The 15,579-nt window shown below is 44.3% G+C and overlaps 1 protein-coding gene across 2 annotated transcripts in view; it reads right to left on the bottom strand.

Annotated features, from left to right (window-relative positions):
- Positions 1-15,579, bottom strand: part of LOC126523711 (epoxide hydrolase 1-like) — a 66,164-nt gene that overhangs the window by 33,946 nt on the left and 16,639 nt on the right. For both annotated transcript variants that reach the window (XM_055066816.2, XM_050172300.3), the window contains exons 2-3: positions 3,338-3,479; positions 726-1,024 (exon numbers count right to left, since the gene is read on the bottom strand). In XM_055066816.2, the coding sequence (XP_054922791.1) occupies positions 726-1,024; positions 3,338-3,479 (441 nt within the window). The remainder of the gene's footprint in view (positions 1-725; positions 1,025-3,337; positions 3,480-15,579) is intronic.

The raw sequence follows: 15,579 nt of genomic DNA on the forward strand, positions 1-15,579 counted from the left end.
GTTCCTCTTCGTCATTACTCTAAATTGCTATTTGAGTTTGTTTGTTTGTTTGTTGTGCGATTGTGTCTGTAGATGCGCAACGTAGCACGTGTGGTTTATCAGCATCAGCTAGTCCAGATAGTTTTGAGTCTCTACATTTCGCAAACACCTACTAAAGAAAGATTGATCGCCATCCCTCTTTTGACCGGGTTTGTTCTAGGGGGCTGAGTGCTTGCTTGCGCACAATGTGGCAATTGACGGCGAGTTCTTGGCATTCATTTGCAGAAAATTGAGTCGTCTCTCCATATAGCAGCAGTGAGTGGTACCTTCCATGGCTACTTTGGCGCGGGAGGGAGCTGTTATGGCTGCAGCAGACAACATATTGTTTGTCTAGAGCAAGAGTAGAATGCGAGAACTACGCTGGAAAGATAGTCGGAGGACAGTTCCGACGGGATGCTGGGCGCTGCTAATCTCAGCTAGCACGCCACAAGCGGACGTGCTACCCCTTGCTGCAAGTTGCTGGCGCTCTAAGCAGCCTTCGGGAAGCACAGGCCACACGCTCGCGTGTTCCCTTTCATAAAGGACCACCGTGTACTTGTCTGCCACAAATGTGTACAACAAACCGTCGAGAATATCGCGAGAGATGTAAGCAAATTAGCACTGTCAGGTCAGAGGAGGGCGACGCTAACTGTCCGCCGCGGGCTGTGGACCAATTCATAAGTAAGAATAACGATACGTGCACGTACCCTTGGCTCAGCCTTGGCCCTAGCGTACATAAAATGCACGCGGATGCCTTCGATAGTTGTGTGGTAGTGCTCGTAGGCGTTGAGGAGGCGCTCCTGAAGGCGCCAGTCGAAACGGTCCTTCCAGTGGTCTACCACTCGGCGAAGCTCATGTGCGTTGAAGCCGTACTCGAAGCGGCTGTCTGGAAGGGGCTCCGCCAGCTTCGTCGACGCGAGCCGACGCTTGAGGTCCACCAGTGCTTCTTCGGGAGCGTGCACCGAGAACTTGGAAATGGCCGGCTCGTCCTGCGGGGCAGCGCGCACTGCACCGGGTCGACGGCAGCCGAGTTACAATGCTCGCGATAAAGCTGAGGAATGTGGTGAGCCAAAGCAGTATGTGGGCTCACAATAACTCGATCAAAAGGAAATGCTGATCTAACGCACATGCTGGATTCTATGTGAAGCTTCAATGAAGCGCTTAATTAACTTATTCGTCTTCTGCACCGCGTTTTTCAGAGTAGGGTTACGTGCCCACCTGGCAACGCGGCAAGACCCGCCTCTAAACGACCCGTGTAACCACTTGCGGAATCGGCCCAGATTTCATTACACCATCTCCGCAACTGACCCACTATACTCTGAGAGAAAGCGGCCGTGAAAACGAGCGAAACGAAGAAGAAAGCTTGGCTTTTGTTAAAGAAATTACGCGCTTGAAGTCTTCGATTTGTCATTTAACTACCGTTTGTTGTTTCGTTGCGTAGGAGGAAAAAGAAAAGTAGAAGGCAGGGAGGTTAACCAGAATAACGTCCGGTTGGCTACCCTACACCGGGGGAATGGGAAAGGGGAGAACAAAGATCACAGGGAGAGAGAGGAGGGAAGGAAAGAAGGAAATTGCGGCGAGTTCGCTGACGCGTGTGGTCTTACAGAAATCGCGTTAATAGTCACAGATGGTCGCACAAACCCGTCGTCCTTAAGAAACACAAAAGCGCCTTCACCGCTTTATGGGCCGACGGGCGATGGGGGCGGTATTCTAGCAGCACCTGCACAGAAAGCAGCCGATTGTCCAGTTTTTGGAAAGCTTTGGCAAGTTCTTGTCTCTCTGAGGCATATCTTGGACAGTGGCACAGCAGGTGGTCGATGTTTTCTTCGGTGCCACAGACCTCGCGTAATTACGCAGTGAACAGAGCCAGTAACCGGTACGTGTAAAAGTGTGGGGTGCGTGCTCATGTGACAGCAGTAGCCGCGGTCAACAATGACCGGAAGATAACTTTCGCTCCAATATTACGCACATACCGCGCATTGTGGCAATGCGAAGCCTCGGCCACCCGACGTGTGTGATGAAATATTTTAACAAGTCAATGCACTTGCACTGTTAGGGCTCGCTTGGGCGCCCCCCTGAAGGAATTATTCAACACGATTGAGAAGCGAAACTTTACAACGCGATTTGTACTAGAACACGTAACGCCCTCTCGAGTGCAACACACGACGCATTAGGGCAATGAGAGAACACCTCGCACAAGACAAAAGTTTGGGCTCGTTGGTGGGTCATTCTAAGTGTGCTCACAGCGCGAGGCTAGACGACGTCAAGAAGCAATGCGGCCAGCGCTGACGGCGAGCTGATTTTATTCGCCGAAGGAATACTTCTATATGACTGCAGGACACGCACCACGCCGTACTGTGACGTGTCAAGCAAGTGCCGCTTGAGCTGACGCTTCTGTTAGACGCCCCTGGCCACATGGCACGCGACTCTGAGTGGCTTTGGCAGGCTCGCTTGTACAACGACTTGAGATGTAAGCCATCGAAAAAAGACATTGAAAATTTCTGTTTCGTTTATTTCATTCAGGATGAAATTGAAAAAAAAACAGCTTCCCCGCAGAATTTCTCTCTTGTGATGCGACTCCTTTCGACGTATCTAAATGTTTGGTCAAAAGAAGTTTGGGAGTCTGTAAAGCACCTGAATCCAGCAACAAGGTGGCAAGGACTTTGCTTCAGCCAACCCTCGAGCCCCTCGTATGTCGCGTACTGCAGCTTCTGCGGCATGCGAAAGAAACTGATCAGAGTTCGGAAATGTGCAAAGCAAGGTACGCAACAGGCTCGCAGGGGAACTTGTGTGCGTGCACTCAAACTTCAATGTCTGGAAGGCTTCGTCCACTGCACAGCGAAGCATCGACGCGTCAAGCGGATATACAGATTGGTGCACATGTCGGTCGTGACGATTTGATGTGAAACCGATGCCTTAATGTGAAATCGTGCCTGTATATTTGGACTCGGAAGCTCTGCTGGGACTTTTGTGACGCCCCAATAATGTAACTTACATTGTTTTCAGCGTTGGAGAAATAAAGTGTCGAGTTTTTCATAACTGTGTGCGCAACCATCCTGTTTAAATTTTTTGTATTTTTCTGGAACATTAAAGAAACTCGCTTTTTTTTTCACGCCCCTCCAAATTTCACAAAATAGTATATCTCTAACAAAGACTGCCTACATAATAGGATAGAAGATAGTGAAACAATTCACTCACACGTCCATCGTACCTGCGATCACTGTTTTAGCGTAGAGAGCGCGTGTGTGCGTTCGATATGCGCGGTGCGCCGGCGGAAACGCACGTAGCCGACTTCTGCATGCTCGGTCAGTGGCCTCACCGTTCTTGATGCTGGCAGTTCCCCAGTAGCCCGTCGAGTTGACCTTGAACGGGTCGGGCGGCTGGTTCAGGAAGCCGACCAGCACTGCGGCCACTACGCCGCACACCAGCGAGCAGCAGAACAGCCGGCTGCACGAGCACATCTGCAACACGGAGAGGGAGAAGGAACACGAAACGCTTCCTTACGAATACCATTGTACTGACAACGTTGTTTCCATTGACTTCTTACTGCTTCTAATGGAATACATGTCTTTGAGGTGCAATTGAATATAATGCAGTATTTGTACATGGGCCTCACGGACGTAACAGGATGGTTCAGCGACCAGTTTAAAAAGTTTGAAAAGATTGTCTGTGGCAGGTAGCCCAATTCTAGACCATGAGCTGCTCCACTTAATGAGGCGAGCCTTACTTACGCAAAAAAAATTGAAATGCATGATCGACTAATAACCCAAAATTCACTAATTTAGTTTTAGCTATTTACATTATGGCATATTTACAAATTCTAGCGGTAGCCTATGCGAACGCCTTTGGCTTAGCTCAGGCCCTCCCCGTGCGTGCGCGAGCTCACCCGCGGCTTCCTTCTCCCTCCGTCTCTCTTATTTCATTTATTCAACCCTAAGGGCCCGAAGCGGGAGGGGGGGGGGGGGGCACGTGCAAAGATAGAAAATGGAACATACCAACAGTACCAACGAGGCGATAAATAAATATTAACAAGTGTGCTATTTAGGTGGCAACGTTGGCATTATCAAAATCGTTTAGTTTTTCGCGAGATGTTTTGCTGTCGCTGCATAAAACAATATTATTCGGGAGTGCGTTCCAAAGCCTTACGGCTTGCGGGAGGAATGAGCTGCTGGTCGCCGTCGTCCGGCACTTTATCGTCGCCAAGGGACGAGTATGAGATAAACGGGATGATGTTCGGAACGGGCGTTTCAAGAGGGCGTGTCCTGACTGGGTGAAGTAAAACAAAGTGTGAAGAAGGCAAAGACGACAAGCTATGCGCCGTGAAGCAAGCAATGGAAGAGACAAAGTTTGTTTTAAGGTGGTTACGCTGATATGTCTCGAATATTGTGACGTAATGAAGCGAGCAGCGCGGTTTTTACGGCTTCTAAGTCATCGGTAAGATAAGCTTGCGAGGGATGCCAGATGGATGATGCGTACTGATGTTTGGGTCGCATATTCGTTAAATACGCAAGTTTTTTTTTTTTTTTTCGAACGATGCAGATTTCAAGTTACGTCGTAAATACCCTAGTGTGCGTGAAGCTTCTCAGCGAATTGTTTGAATATGTTTCACCCATGAAAGTGATGGCGTCATATGAACTCCGACATACCTGTAAGTACACGTGCGGTCAACAGAGTTAATGCGATAAGTGTGGTGTACGGTGGTGTGTTTGCGCGTGAAGGATGTTACTTTGCATTTAGTAAGGTTTAGAGGCATATGCCATTTTTCGTACCAAGAAGCGATAGTGTCAAGGTCGTGTTGTAGGGCGATTGTGTCGCTAGATGTATGAAGGGGGTTACAAACAAAGCAATAATCTGCAAGAAGCCGCAGCTTCGTTGGTATGTTAGTGGGAAGGTTATTTATGTAAATCAAGAACAATAGAGGTGATAAACCTGTGCCTTGGGGAACACCTGAAGTTACGCTAGTAAGGCTTGACTGAAATTGTTAGCATGGGTAAACTGAATGCGTCCTGTTAAAAAACTTTCAATATATTTGATAATTCCGGGCCGGATACCGAGGGAGGATGATTTTGCAAGGAGATGGTTGTGAGACACGCGATCAAACGCCTTTGAAAAATCTAGGAATATTGCATCTAAGGTGATCATCCATGTGTAGTGGTAGGTCGTGCATAAATTCGGCTAGTTGAGTTTCGCAAGAGAGAGATTTACGAGAACCGTGTCGTAAAGGGTAAAAAAAGAGCTGATTAATTCCAGGTAACTCATTAGGTTAGATGCTATAATGTGCTCAAAGAGCTAAGATTGGACAGTGGTTAGACAGATCGCACGGTAATTATCAAGGTTATCGCGCGTTCCTGCTTTAAAAATGGGAACTGCCTTCGCTTTTTTCCAATCGTCGGGCATGTTTCCTGTGCTTGAAGATTGATTAAATATAAGGTACGAAAATTTAGTATGGAGAGTTATAGTGCTTTTAAGTAATTTGGTGTTTATGTCATCGCAGGCAGCCGACGATGATATTTTAGGAGAGCGAATTAGATTAGATATGCCATCCGGGTTTATTTGCACTTTAGGCATTGTTTTTGCCGAGAAGCTAGGTAAAGGTTCCATAGTGTAGGGATTAGGGACGTGAAATACCGACGTGGAGAATTCATTTACGGCTGCTGCGGAATTATCAGGGCTTATTAATTCAACATCTGAGTCAACTAGGTTTATTTGGTTAGTTTGTTGCTTCGTGGAGATGAAATGCCAGAATTTGTTTGGGTTTGAGCGAAGCCGTGTGATCGGGTCAACAGAGAAGAATTTCTCCTTGGCCTCGTTTAATGTTTTAATATATTCAGTCTCACAGAGGCGGTGTCGTTCCCATGCTTCTGGAGTATTTTTGCTCTTGGTGGTTCTGTAGAGGCGTTTTTTCCGGTTAAGCAGTGATTTTAAGTTTTTGTTAAACCATGGGCTGTTTGAGTCGGACTTTATAATGACTGTAGGGATATATTTGTTTTTTAGGCTCAGCAACGTGTTTTTATGGAGTTCCTAATTGGCATTCAGAGAACGGGTTGCGTAGGACTTTTCAAAGTGTTCATAAAAGCGAGTTGATTAGTTGAAAGTTTCCTCTATTATAGTCGGTGATTAATTTCTTAATAGGTGATCTTCTTTTTAGTGGTATGCAGAGGGATACATGAAGAAGGTTGTGGTCGCTAATTCCGGGCGGTATTGTCACACTTGATATGTCATCAAAGCAGCTGGTGAGTAAAAGATCAATTGTGTTATCGCCTCTGGTGGGCGTGGTTATTGTTTGATGGAGGTTGAAGTCTAGCGCCAAAGCTAGGAATTTATTTATTTATTTATTTATTTATTTATTTATTTATTTATTCATACTGTCGATCCCATCAGGGATCATAACAGGAAGAGCATACATAGTTATCTTGCGATGTAACAATAATAATTAGCGCAATATTAAGATTACACATAATAGACATGCAATTAGCAGAGGCAGACGATGCAGTAGGCAGAAAAGTGACGTAATACACTGTAATAGTGTTACGAAAAAACAAACAAGAGGTAATCAAAAAGGTAGAAAATTTACAAAGGTGAACAAAATGGTAGGCATAAATTACACAATAACACATAGCATTAAGTTTAAGAGTAACAAGGGGTAATGAGGTAGTCTGTCAAATATCAATGGTGGCAAGCAATAATTACAACAGGAAAAGAGATAAACAATTTGCATAAATAAACAATAGTACTCAGTAATGGCAAGTAATACAAGTTATAAAAGCGAGGTATACACAAGAGGTAGTAATGCATAAGATACGTTTAAGGTGTCGTTAAAGAAATTGTGATTATGTACACAATCTAATGAAATAAAATGGCACAAAAATAAATGGTGACACAGGTACGTCATAAATGTGAAGCACGCAATTCATTTCCGGCTAATGTCAAAAAAGTAGTTAACGATGGGCTGTCTGTAATATTAGGGTCCAGCTTATTCCATTCACGTGTCATTAAAGGGAAAAACGAATGCTTATGGCTTTCCGTATGAAATGGGTGTTCGTTTAATGATAGTGAATGTTTATGCCGGGTGGGTCGTGATTGTACTAAAGATAAGTATTTGGAACTGTCTATTTTCAATTCATTATGAATAAGTTGATACATAATTTTTAATCATGCAAGCTTGGCTCGTTTTTGTAAGGTCAGTATACCCGCCTGTTTTAGCAATTCTGTGGGTGAGTCTGTTAACCTATGTTTGTTGTAAATATATCTTAGTGCCTTCCTTTGAATTGCTTCTAGTTTGTTAATGATTTCTTTGGTGAAAGAAAACCAAACATTAGCATACTCTAATACAAATCTGACAAAAGTGTTATAAGCTAGTAGTTTTGTGTTTGGGCGTGCTAGTCTAAGACGTCTGTTTAGGAAAAACCATTTTTGTTGTGCGGTCGAGGTTACGTTGTTAACATAGCGCTCCCACCTGAAATCGTGTGTTAATGTTAAGCCAAGGTACTTGTACTCGTTCACTTTGTGAAGTGTGGCGTTATTTATAGTGTAGTTAAATTCTGATGCGAGCTTTTTCTAGTAATTGATAAGATAGCTGATTTTTTAATATTTACAGTCATTTGCCATTCGTTACACCACTTGTACACAAGTGACAAAGCGTAGTTCAAGGTCACATGGTCATTATAAGAATTGATGACCTGATACAGAACACAATCGTCAGCAAAAAGTCAACATTGACTGGAATATTACAAGGCAGATCATTAATGTATATGAGAAATAAAACTGGAGCCAGAACACTTCCTTGTGGAACTCCGGATCTTACGCTAGATTTCATGGAATATTGCTGGTTAACTTCTACAAATTGAGTGCGGTTAGTAAGGTAGTCTTTAATCCAGTTCAGAAGAAGGCCCTTTCCTAAGGTAAGTTCGAGTTTATAAATTAATTTCTTATGTGTTACGCGATCGAAAGCTTTTGAAAAATCTAGAAAGATTAGATCGATTTGTTTCTGTTGGTCAATACTTAACGATACATCGTGGACAAGCTCAATTAGTTATGTGACTGTGGAAACTCCTTTGCGAAAACCATGCTGACAATCTGTTAGTATTTCTTCTTGTTCAAGGTGTTTGGTTATGTGCTTTAAGATAATGTGTTCTTGTAGTTTACAAACAGTGCATGTTAGTGAGATTGGTCTGCAGTTAGCGGGTTCTGTTTTACTTCCCGATTTATGAATTGGTTTCACTTTAGCTGTTTTCCAATCCTTAGGGAGGTTACCTGAGGAGATTGATTTGTTGAAAATTCTTAATACGTACTTGGCCATCCACTCAGCGTATCTGCGAAGGAATGCATTTGGAATATTTTCAGGTCCTGGTGATTTCTTTGGGTCTAAGCTAAGCAGTAGGTTAAGTACGCCTGTTTCGTTTAGTGTGAGTGGCTCTAGTGGCTTATTTCTAGAGAAGCCTGCTTGTGATAGTGTAATGCATCATGTAACCGCACAAAAACAAGGGGCAAAGAAGGAACACACAAGACAGGCGCGCCTGTCTTGTGTGTTTCTTCTTTGTCCCTTGTTTTTGTGCGGTTACATGATGCATTCCAATATCGAGCACCAACTAGCCCGCCTATCCCTGTTAAATTGTGATAGTGTGCCATTGTCCTCAGTGAAAACGGAGCAGAAGTAGTCGTTAAGCAAGTTAGCAGAGTTCCTGTTATCTTCATTTGAGGCTTCGTTGTCCTTACGATTTTTTTGGTTAATGTAGCTCCACAACTTTGTGGGAGCAGTTTTCAAAAAGTTTGTGAGTGTATTAGTAAAGTAGAACTGTTTGGCTGTATTAATTTTTTATTTCATAAGTTGGATAGCTGCGCTGAGATTTTCATGCGTAAACTTTAATGGGTTAGTTTTCAGCAATTTTCGCATTCGGTTTACTTTACGTTTCGCATGCATAACGTCACGTGTCATCCATGGATTACGCCTAGTAAGTTTCTTTTTCCTAGTTAGTATGTAATTGGTACACAATAAGATATAATGACGTTAAATGCGAGCCACAATGTATCGATGTCTGTATTGCTGTTATGGGAAAGTTTCAAAAACGACTGGTATTCATTAATCAGGTAATCAAGTATACTAGTGTCGTTAGCTTTACTATAGTCGGGGTAAGCGATGATTTGCTGAGGGGTAAAGCTGTCATGAAGGGGTATAGTGCAATAGGTAATTTTGTGATCCCAAATACCATCTCGTAAGCTTAATCTTGTTTCGTCATTTATGAAGTTATTGCTGAGGAATATTAGATCTAGTATGGAACAGCTGGATCCCTGTACACGTGTAGGTTCAGTTACAATTTGTGTAAGGTTGAACGATAACATAAAGTCAAGTAACACATCCGCACAGGGTGAATGATGCTGCATTGTTTGCCAGTTCACTTCAGGAACGTTAAAATCACCTGCGATTATTAATCTGGACAGTGATGCATATTGCTCAGCGTATTCATGCAATCGGCGCATATTGTCGAGGCCGGAAGAAGGACTGCGATAGACGCAGCCTACGACAACAGTATAAGATGCGAAGCGCAGTTTACAAAAGATAGCCTCAACGCCCGCAACATCCGGTAACATTAAAAACGGGATTTCTTTCTTTACTAGAATGGCCACGCCACCGCCTCGTGTTGTCCGGTTTTTCCGTATGATAGCGTAGTTGGCCGGGGCTATCTCAACATCTTTAGTATCAGCGCCAGGTTTCTCTTAGTGTTAGAAAGTCAGGTTCCTATGCAAGAATCAAGGCTTCAAGGGAATCCGTTTATTTTTAATATGCTAAGGGCATTTATGTTCAAGAAGGAAAAGTCAGATATCAAGTTCTGCATGAACGTAGGCTTCGAGGGCCGTGTTGCTGGTTTTTTGGATCAGGATTGACGGAACCTGGTTTCAAAGGAGCTATATTATTATTTTTTTCGTCCCAGTAGAACATATCGCCATTGATTCGTAGCTTGTCATAAGTTAGATTAATTTTATCACCGGATTCTTTCCTTTGTTTGGCACAATTCCACAACTTCCTTCTTAAGTCTCGTACGCGAGGCGAAAAATCTTCGGAGATCGAAAAACTTGACCCCTTTAGCTTGAAACAATTTCTCAAGATTTTAGTTTAGTCTCGAAAGTCGAGAAGCTTAAAAATTATTGGTCTTTAGTGGTATCCGGCCTGCCTAATCTATGAATACGTTCGACACTTACAGCTTCGAGTTTCAGGACATTTTTGACAATTTTTTCATTTACTGTAAGTTGTAATGTGTCTTGATTTTCCTTGTCCTCTTCTGGCACACCATACACAATTAGATTGGATCGTCTGGAGCGGTTTTCAAGGTCGTCTAGTCTTAGTTCCAGCGTTGAAACGACTTTCTCTAGTTTAGTGACCTTCTCCGCGCAAGAGGAAATCTTTTTGTATAGGGTTGCGAGTTGCTCGAGTTTCTTGTCTATTGCGGTTAAACGCTGTCCCTTAATTTCTTTTAAATCCTTCAGGATTTGTTGTAGTTGCCGCGAAATTTCGGGTGTATCAGGACCCGGGTTTGTTTCTATATCTCCAGCTAGTAGCAATAATTTGACGAGATCCACTAGGTCAAATATTAGTTCACACAGCAGCCAAGGGCACGGCAGCACAGCTAAACAAAGCTCGTTCGAATGCATGCAATCGTTAAAGTGCTTTCTTGCCTGCACGATGGATACAAAAGGGTCATCCATGTGCCCCTGCGGCCAGCTGCCGTGCCCTATGGCCCGCGGAAATGTGTCGCCCCTTCTTATAGCACGAAGCGATTGATGCGCCATCAACGTGGAGTTGAACCCTGAACTGGTGCTCGGAGTGGTCGAAGAAGTATGTCGGTAGTGCGGGCTGCTGCTGTGCGATGCCAGCGGGACGGTGGTGTAGCGGTCCGGAAGCGGATGCGCAGCATGTGTGTGATCCGTCTGTAGGCTTTGGATAACAATTGTTTGGATTCATTCAATGGCGATTGATTAGTTAGGAGGGCCCAATTGATGTGAGGGTAGTTGAAATCACCCAAAAGAAAAATAGGCGCATCTTTCTTCTTAGGTATTTTTGTAGTTTCACCTTTCGTTGACTAAGTCGAAGCCTTGTTTTTGTTTAATACGTAAATATGCTGCTTTTCTGCTCATTTATGCCCTGTCTCCTTAATCCTTTATTCCTAAATTTTTCATATTGCCATTGTTGTATGTATTATTAATTCTAGTCATCATGCACAGGAGGTCCCATTTCAGTTTCTAACTACGGGACCTCCTTCTGTATATACATATGTTGTAATTATCCTCATTTTGTCATGAATAAAACTGATTCTGATTCTGATTCTGGGGAATTTATCTTTTGTTTGTAAGCGAACTGCGAAGGTGGTCACAAAAATGCCGTATACTGATTTAACCGAGGAATTATGTACACAAACCCATGTTAGCTCTAAATTGGAGTCATGGCAAATGAGTGAGGACGATAGGTTGTTATTTCCTCTTTTCCGTCCCCCAGAGTAGGGTAGCCAACCAAACACTTTTCTGGTTGACATCCCTGTCTTCCTTCTTTATTTCCTCCTCCTCTTAGCGGGTGAGACGGCAAGGCATATCCATTTGAAAAGAATTGTGTGCATGACACCATTTACGAGATATGCGCCATCAAACTTGCAGTAAAAATGCATTGTCGTTCCACTTACTTTCTTAACAAAGAGTCGCTTTATGCATTCAAACCCGAAAGTAAATGAAACGCCGATGCATTTCTCCGCAAAGTTCCGTAATTAATATCTCGAAACCGGTGTCATCCTGAGAATTCGTTCCATGTGGATCCGCCTTGCAATCTCCCCAGCTAGAATCTGTAAGTTGCAATATGCGTCATTGGTGATTAATTAAAACGAAATTAGTTAATTTTTGTTAATTATTCGATTAGGCATCTTATTTTTATTTTTTTTTGCAAATAACGTCCTCCTCTTCGAGTAGACCACGCTCATGCATGGACTAGAATGGTGGACTTGAATGGTGGTGTCAAGGCCATTTGAAAATTTTTTTAAGTGTTCGCTGAAACACCAAGCCATAGTTTGGTTGTGTACGATGGAGAAATTGGAAAGCCAAGCAAGAGATAAGACATTGGTTGCAAATGACTAGCTTAAACATTTAAAATTAAATTCAGGCGTTTCACGTGACGAAACCACGGTATGACTATAAGAAAACACATGACCGAGAGACCCCGGATTAACCACACTAGGGTTCTTCAACGTGCCGCTAAATCTAAGCGCACGAGCGTATGGCGCCCCCATCGAAATACGGCCATCGGCATCAAACCCGGGACCTCGAGCTTAGCAGCAGCACCAGGCCATAGCCACTGAGTTATACCGCGGCGGGTCGAAATGACGACTCTGCGTAGAAGCCCGCAGACGCGAGACTCATGCAGTCGCGTTTGACCGACATATCAGCTGCAGCACTAGTGGGGCGCCATGGTCGAATCCTGGGAGTGTTAGCCAGCGCCACCACTCACAAACCTTGGCGGCGGATGTGGAACATCCTTTCTGCCGAAGGCGTCACGAGTACGTGACCTTTTTGGGTGAAGGCAACCGGTCAATAAACCCACACGTGCTACCTGAAGGCAACAGTGTTGCCCGATTCGAGACCCTCGTTATTGAACAAGAAGAAATGAGGTTGGTTCTAGCGTTAACATATAAATATCCCAGAAAGTGGATGGAAACACGGCGCAGCGGTAACTAAATTGGTAGAGCATCGCACGCGTAATGCGAAGACGGGGGATCGTTCCCCACCTGTGGCAAGTTTTTTTATCCGCTTTCATTTCCATTACTTTAACACTTCTTTAATTCAATTACTATGTACAAGCAATTTCCCATGTTTTGTCCTTGATGTCTTTCTTTGTTGGCTTCTGATAAAGTGATTAATAATAATCGGGCGCCTCGGTTAACCCCCTCTCTTCTCGTTCTATATACATATATATGGGGCTCGGAAAGATGGTCGGGCCCCAGCAGCCCTCACCCCCAGAAAAACGAAAAGTTTCGGTCTATGAGGACGGAATTTTCGTAAAACGGGTGAGTGCGCCGTAGACAACGGCACGAGCGAGACCGAAAAATAAAAGATCTGTTTTCATTCTGTTCCTTTGAAAAAAACACGCTGGCTAATTGACGCCGCAGTAAGACTTTGCATGGCCACGCCGCATGCTTGGACTATGCGCTAAAGGCGTAGTGCGCGCCGATGCACGCGCCACTGGTGGCGGCCTTGCGCAGAACACACGGGAGATGAGCCAGCCGCGCGCCGTAGTTTGTTGTGTCGTTGATAGTGCTTCTCTGTGTTATTCACGTTTTCAGAATAAAATAGGCAACACCCTTCGCATGTTTGGGGTGGTCAAAGCTTCAAGGAATGTAGAAGAATTGTTGCGGGGTGGCAGGCTCAAATACCGGCGAAAACGTGCCGGCGATACGGTTCTAATCATTCCCCGCAAAGCCTCATCAGCGGGAGCAACGGTAGCAATGGATCGTCACTTCTGCCGGAAATTTCTTGTTCTCATCCTTTCCTTTTTCGCGCCGGTGTTTTTTTTTTTCCACTCGATCATAGTTAGACGCGTAAGCGATGAAGCTTGTCTGCAGTGCAGCATGATGTTTAAAGGTATTCCGCTAAAGTTCGGAATGCCGTTTGCCGTTTATCTTGTTTTCCGCTTCTTTGCCGCATTGCGCTAGTTAGGCAGCACGACTGCACGAGCGCATTGTGTTGTATGTTAAAGCTACTCAGGTTTGCAAGAACTGAAATTGTTGGTTTTATGTGGCTCGGTACATCCTCGCACCAGCTGTCACGCACTTCATGTTTTTCATCGATTTTATGCGTGGCTTCGCACATGTTTAACTGTTGCTAGTTGCTTCATGCATAACTCTTGTTGATTCTTTTGAGCGACGAGGTTTTCACCCTGCCTCGCTTGGAAAGGGTATAAATCACGCTGTGTCTTATCGGAATGACACCAAACAAGTGCCTCTTTAACAGCTTTATTCTTTTCGCCCCAGGGCATCTTAGGTACTGTGGTTTTTTGGGAAATGTGTTTAGAAAATATATGTAGTTGAGGACGAGAATTGCTAATAGTTGTTGCTTATGGTATTTTTGTTCCATTTTTCGCTGAAAAGTACGCGTCACGTTTGGGAAGTCATCACACCTCCATTATGTCTGAGCAGACTTAACACGCCGAGTGATTTGTTTGTTTCACAACGTAGCCCCATCTTGCATGTGAATTTTGTACTCAACTGAATTCTTTCTTATTATGCTTACGCCGCACGGGACTAAACCCGCCCTTGCCGCCAGTGCTCATCTACTTTGAATGGCGCTGCTCTGCCTTTAAGTATATCATGCGGCACCTCTCTCTCGCAACATTAAAAAGAAAGTACTGAAAAGTTAGTCAGACTTTATCTTTGTAAGTTTCCAAGCAGCTCCCTTGGGGAATTTAAAATTGCAACTGCAGCTGCGGCAACGCCAGTTCATTGGCGTATGCAGCAGAATTGCATCCTCGGTACAGCACTAACACGCGCTTTTAATAACCCATGCGTTTGGTAACTTCGTTGACTAGTGTGCGCGTTTCCAATAATAAATTCGCAATTACTCTTCTTGAGGCGACTGACTGCACTTATTCGGCGATGTCACATGTATTCATCGGCAGAAAAATCACAACGGCATATGCAGACATCGCACCGTGCGGATTTGTTTGATATAATCTCCACTAACCACGGGTGCTTATTATTGAGGTACAGAAGCAGCATTACGGCAAGGGTAGAATTTAAAAAAAACGATCGAGACATCGCATTACTCAATAGAATTTATCGGCTCGTTAACATGAAATCCACTTCATTCGAATGGGGTTCATGGCGTTTGTCTGCGGGTCGCACCTGGCACGCATGTTGTCCCAAATACCGGTAATATCCTGTTCATACCCGCTCCCACAGAGGTCAGCGTCTTCCTACAGCTGTCACCGCAAAGAAGCAGTCTGGCAGGAGAACAAAGAAGAAATCGCAGCCGCGAACTTCAGCCATCCTTGCTGCAAAGGGCTGTCGTCTGCTACTGCTCCTGTACGTACTGTTGGAAGCGCGCCCGCTAGGAGGCCATCAGTGGCGCCTCTATAAGCGCTGCACGAGGCGTATAAAGCACAAACAGATCTAAAACACAACGTCTACCACTGCTTCGGGCTCTCGCGCTGTCTGTAAGCAGTCGCTCGGCCACTCGAGAATTCTGATTCGCACTGTACGGTATGGTGGTATTAGCAGCCGAAAGTATTTTATTCGTAGCCGGAAACCTCGTCCAACCAACGAGAGAGAGAGATAATATTTAATGGCAGAAAGGTGGAGAGGTCGGCCTGTGGCCAACCAACGAGCTAATCGCGCAATATATCTACTGATAACCAATTCAGCTCTTGTCAAAGTAAACAACACAACTTATTCCGCAGCAGAACAGTACCCGCGCTGTTAGGATAGTCTTATGTTTCGTAACTACTCATTGCTGCTAAGCGACAGCTTATAATTACAATCAGAATGCTGCAGCAAGGCCACATTTGTGAAACGAGTTTTCAGAAGTACATAA

This window comes from Dermacentor andersoni, chromosome 6 (genome assembly GCF_023375885.2).
Source record: "Dermacentor andersoni chromosome 6, qqDerAnde1_hic_scaffold, whole genome shotgun sequence".
Taxonomy (NCBI): Eukaryota; Metazoa; Arthropoda; class Arachnida; order Ixodida; family Ixodidae; genus Dermacentor; species Dermacentor andersoni.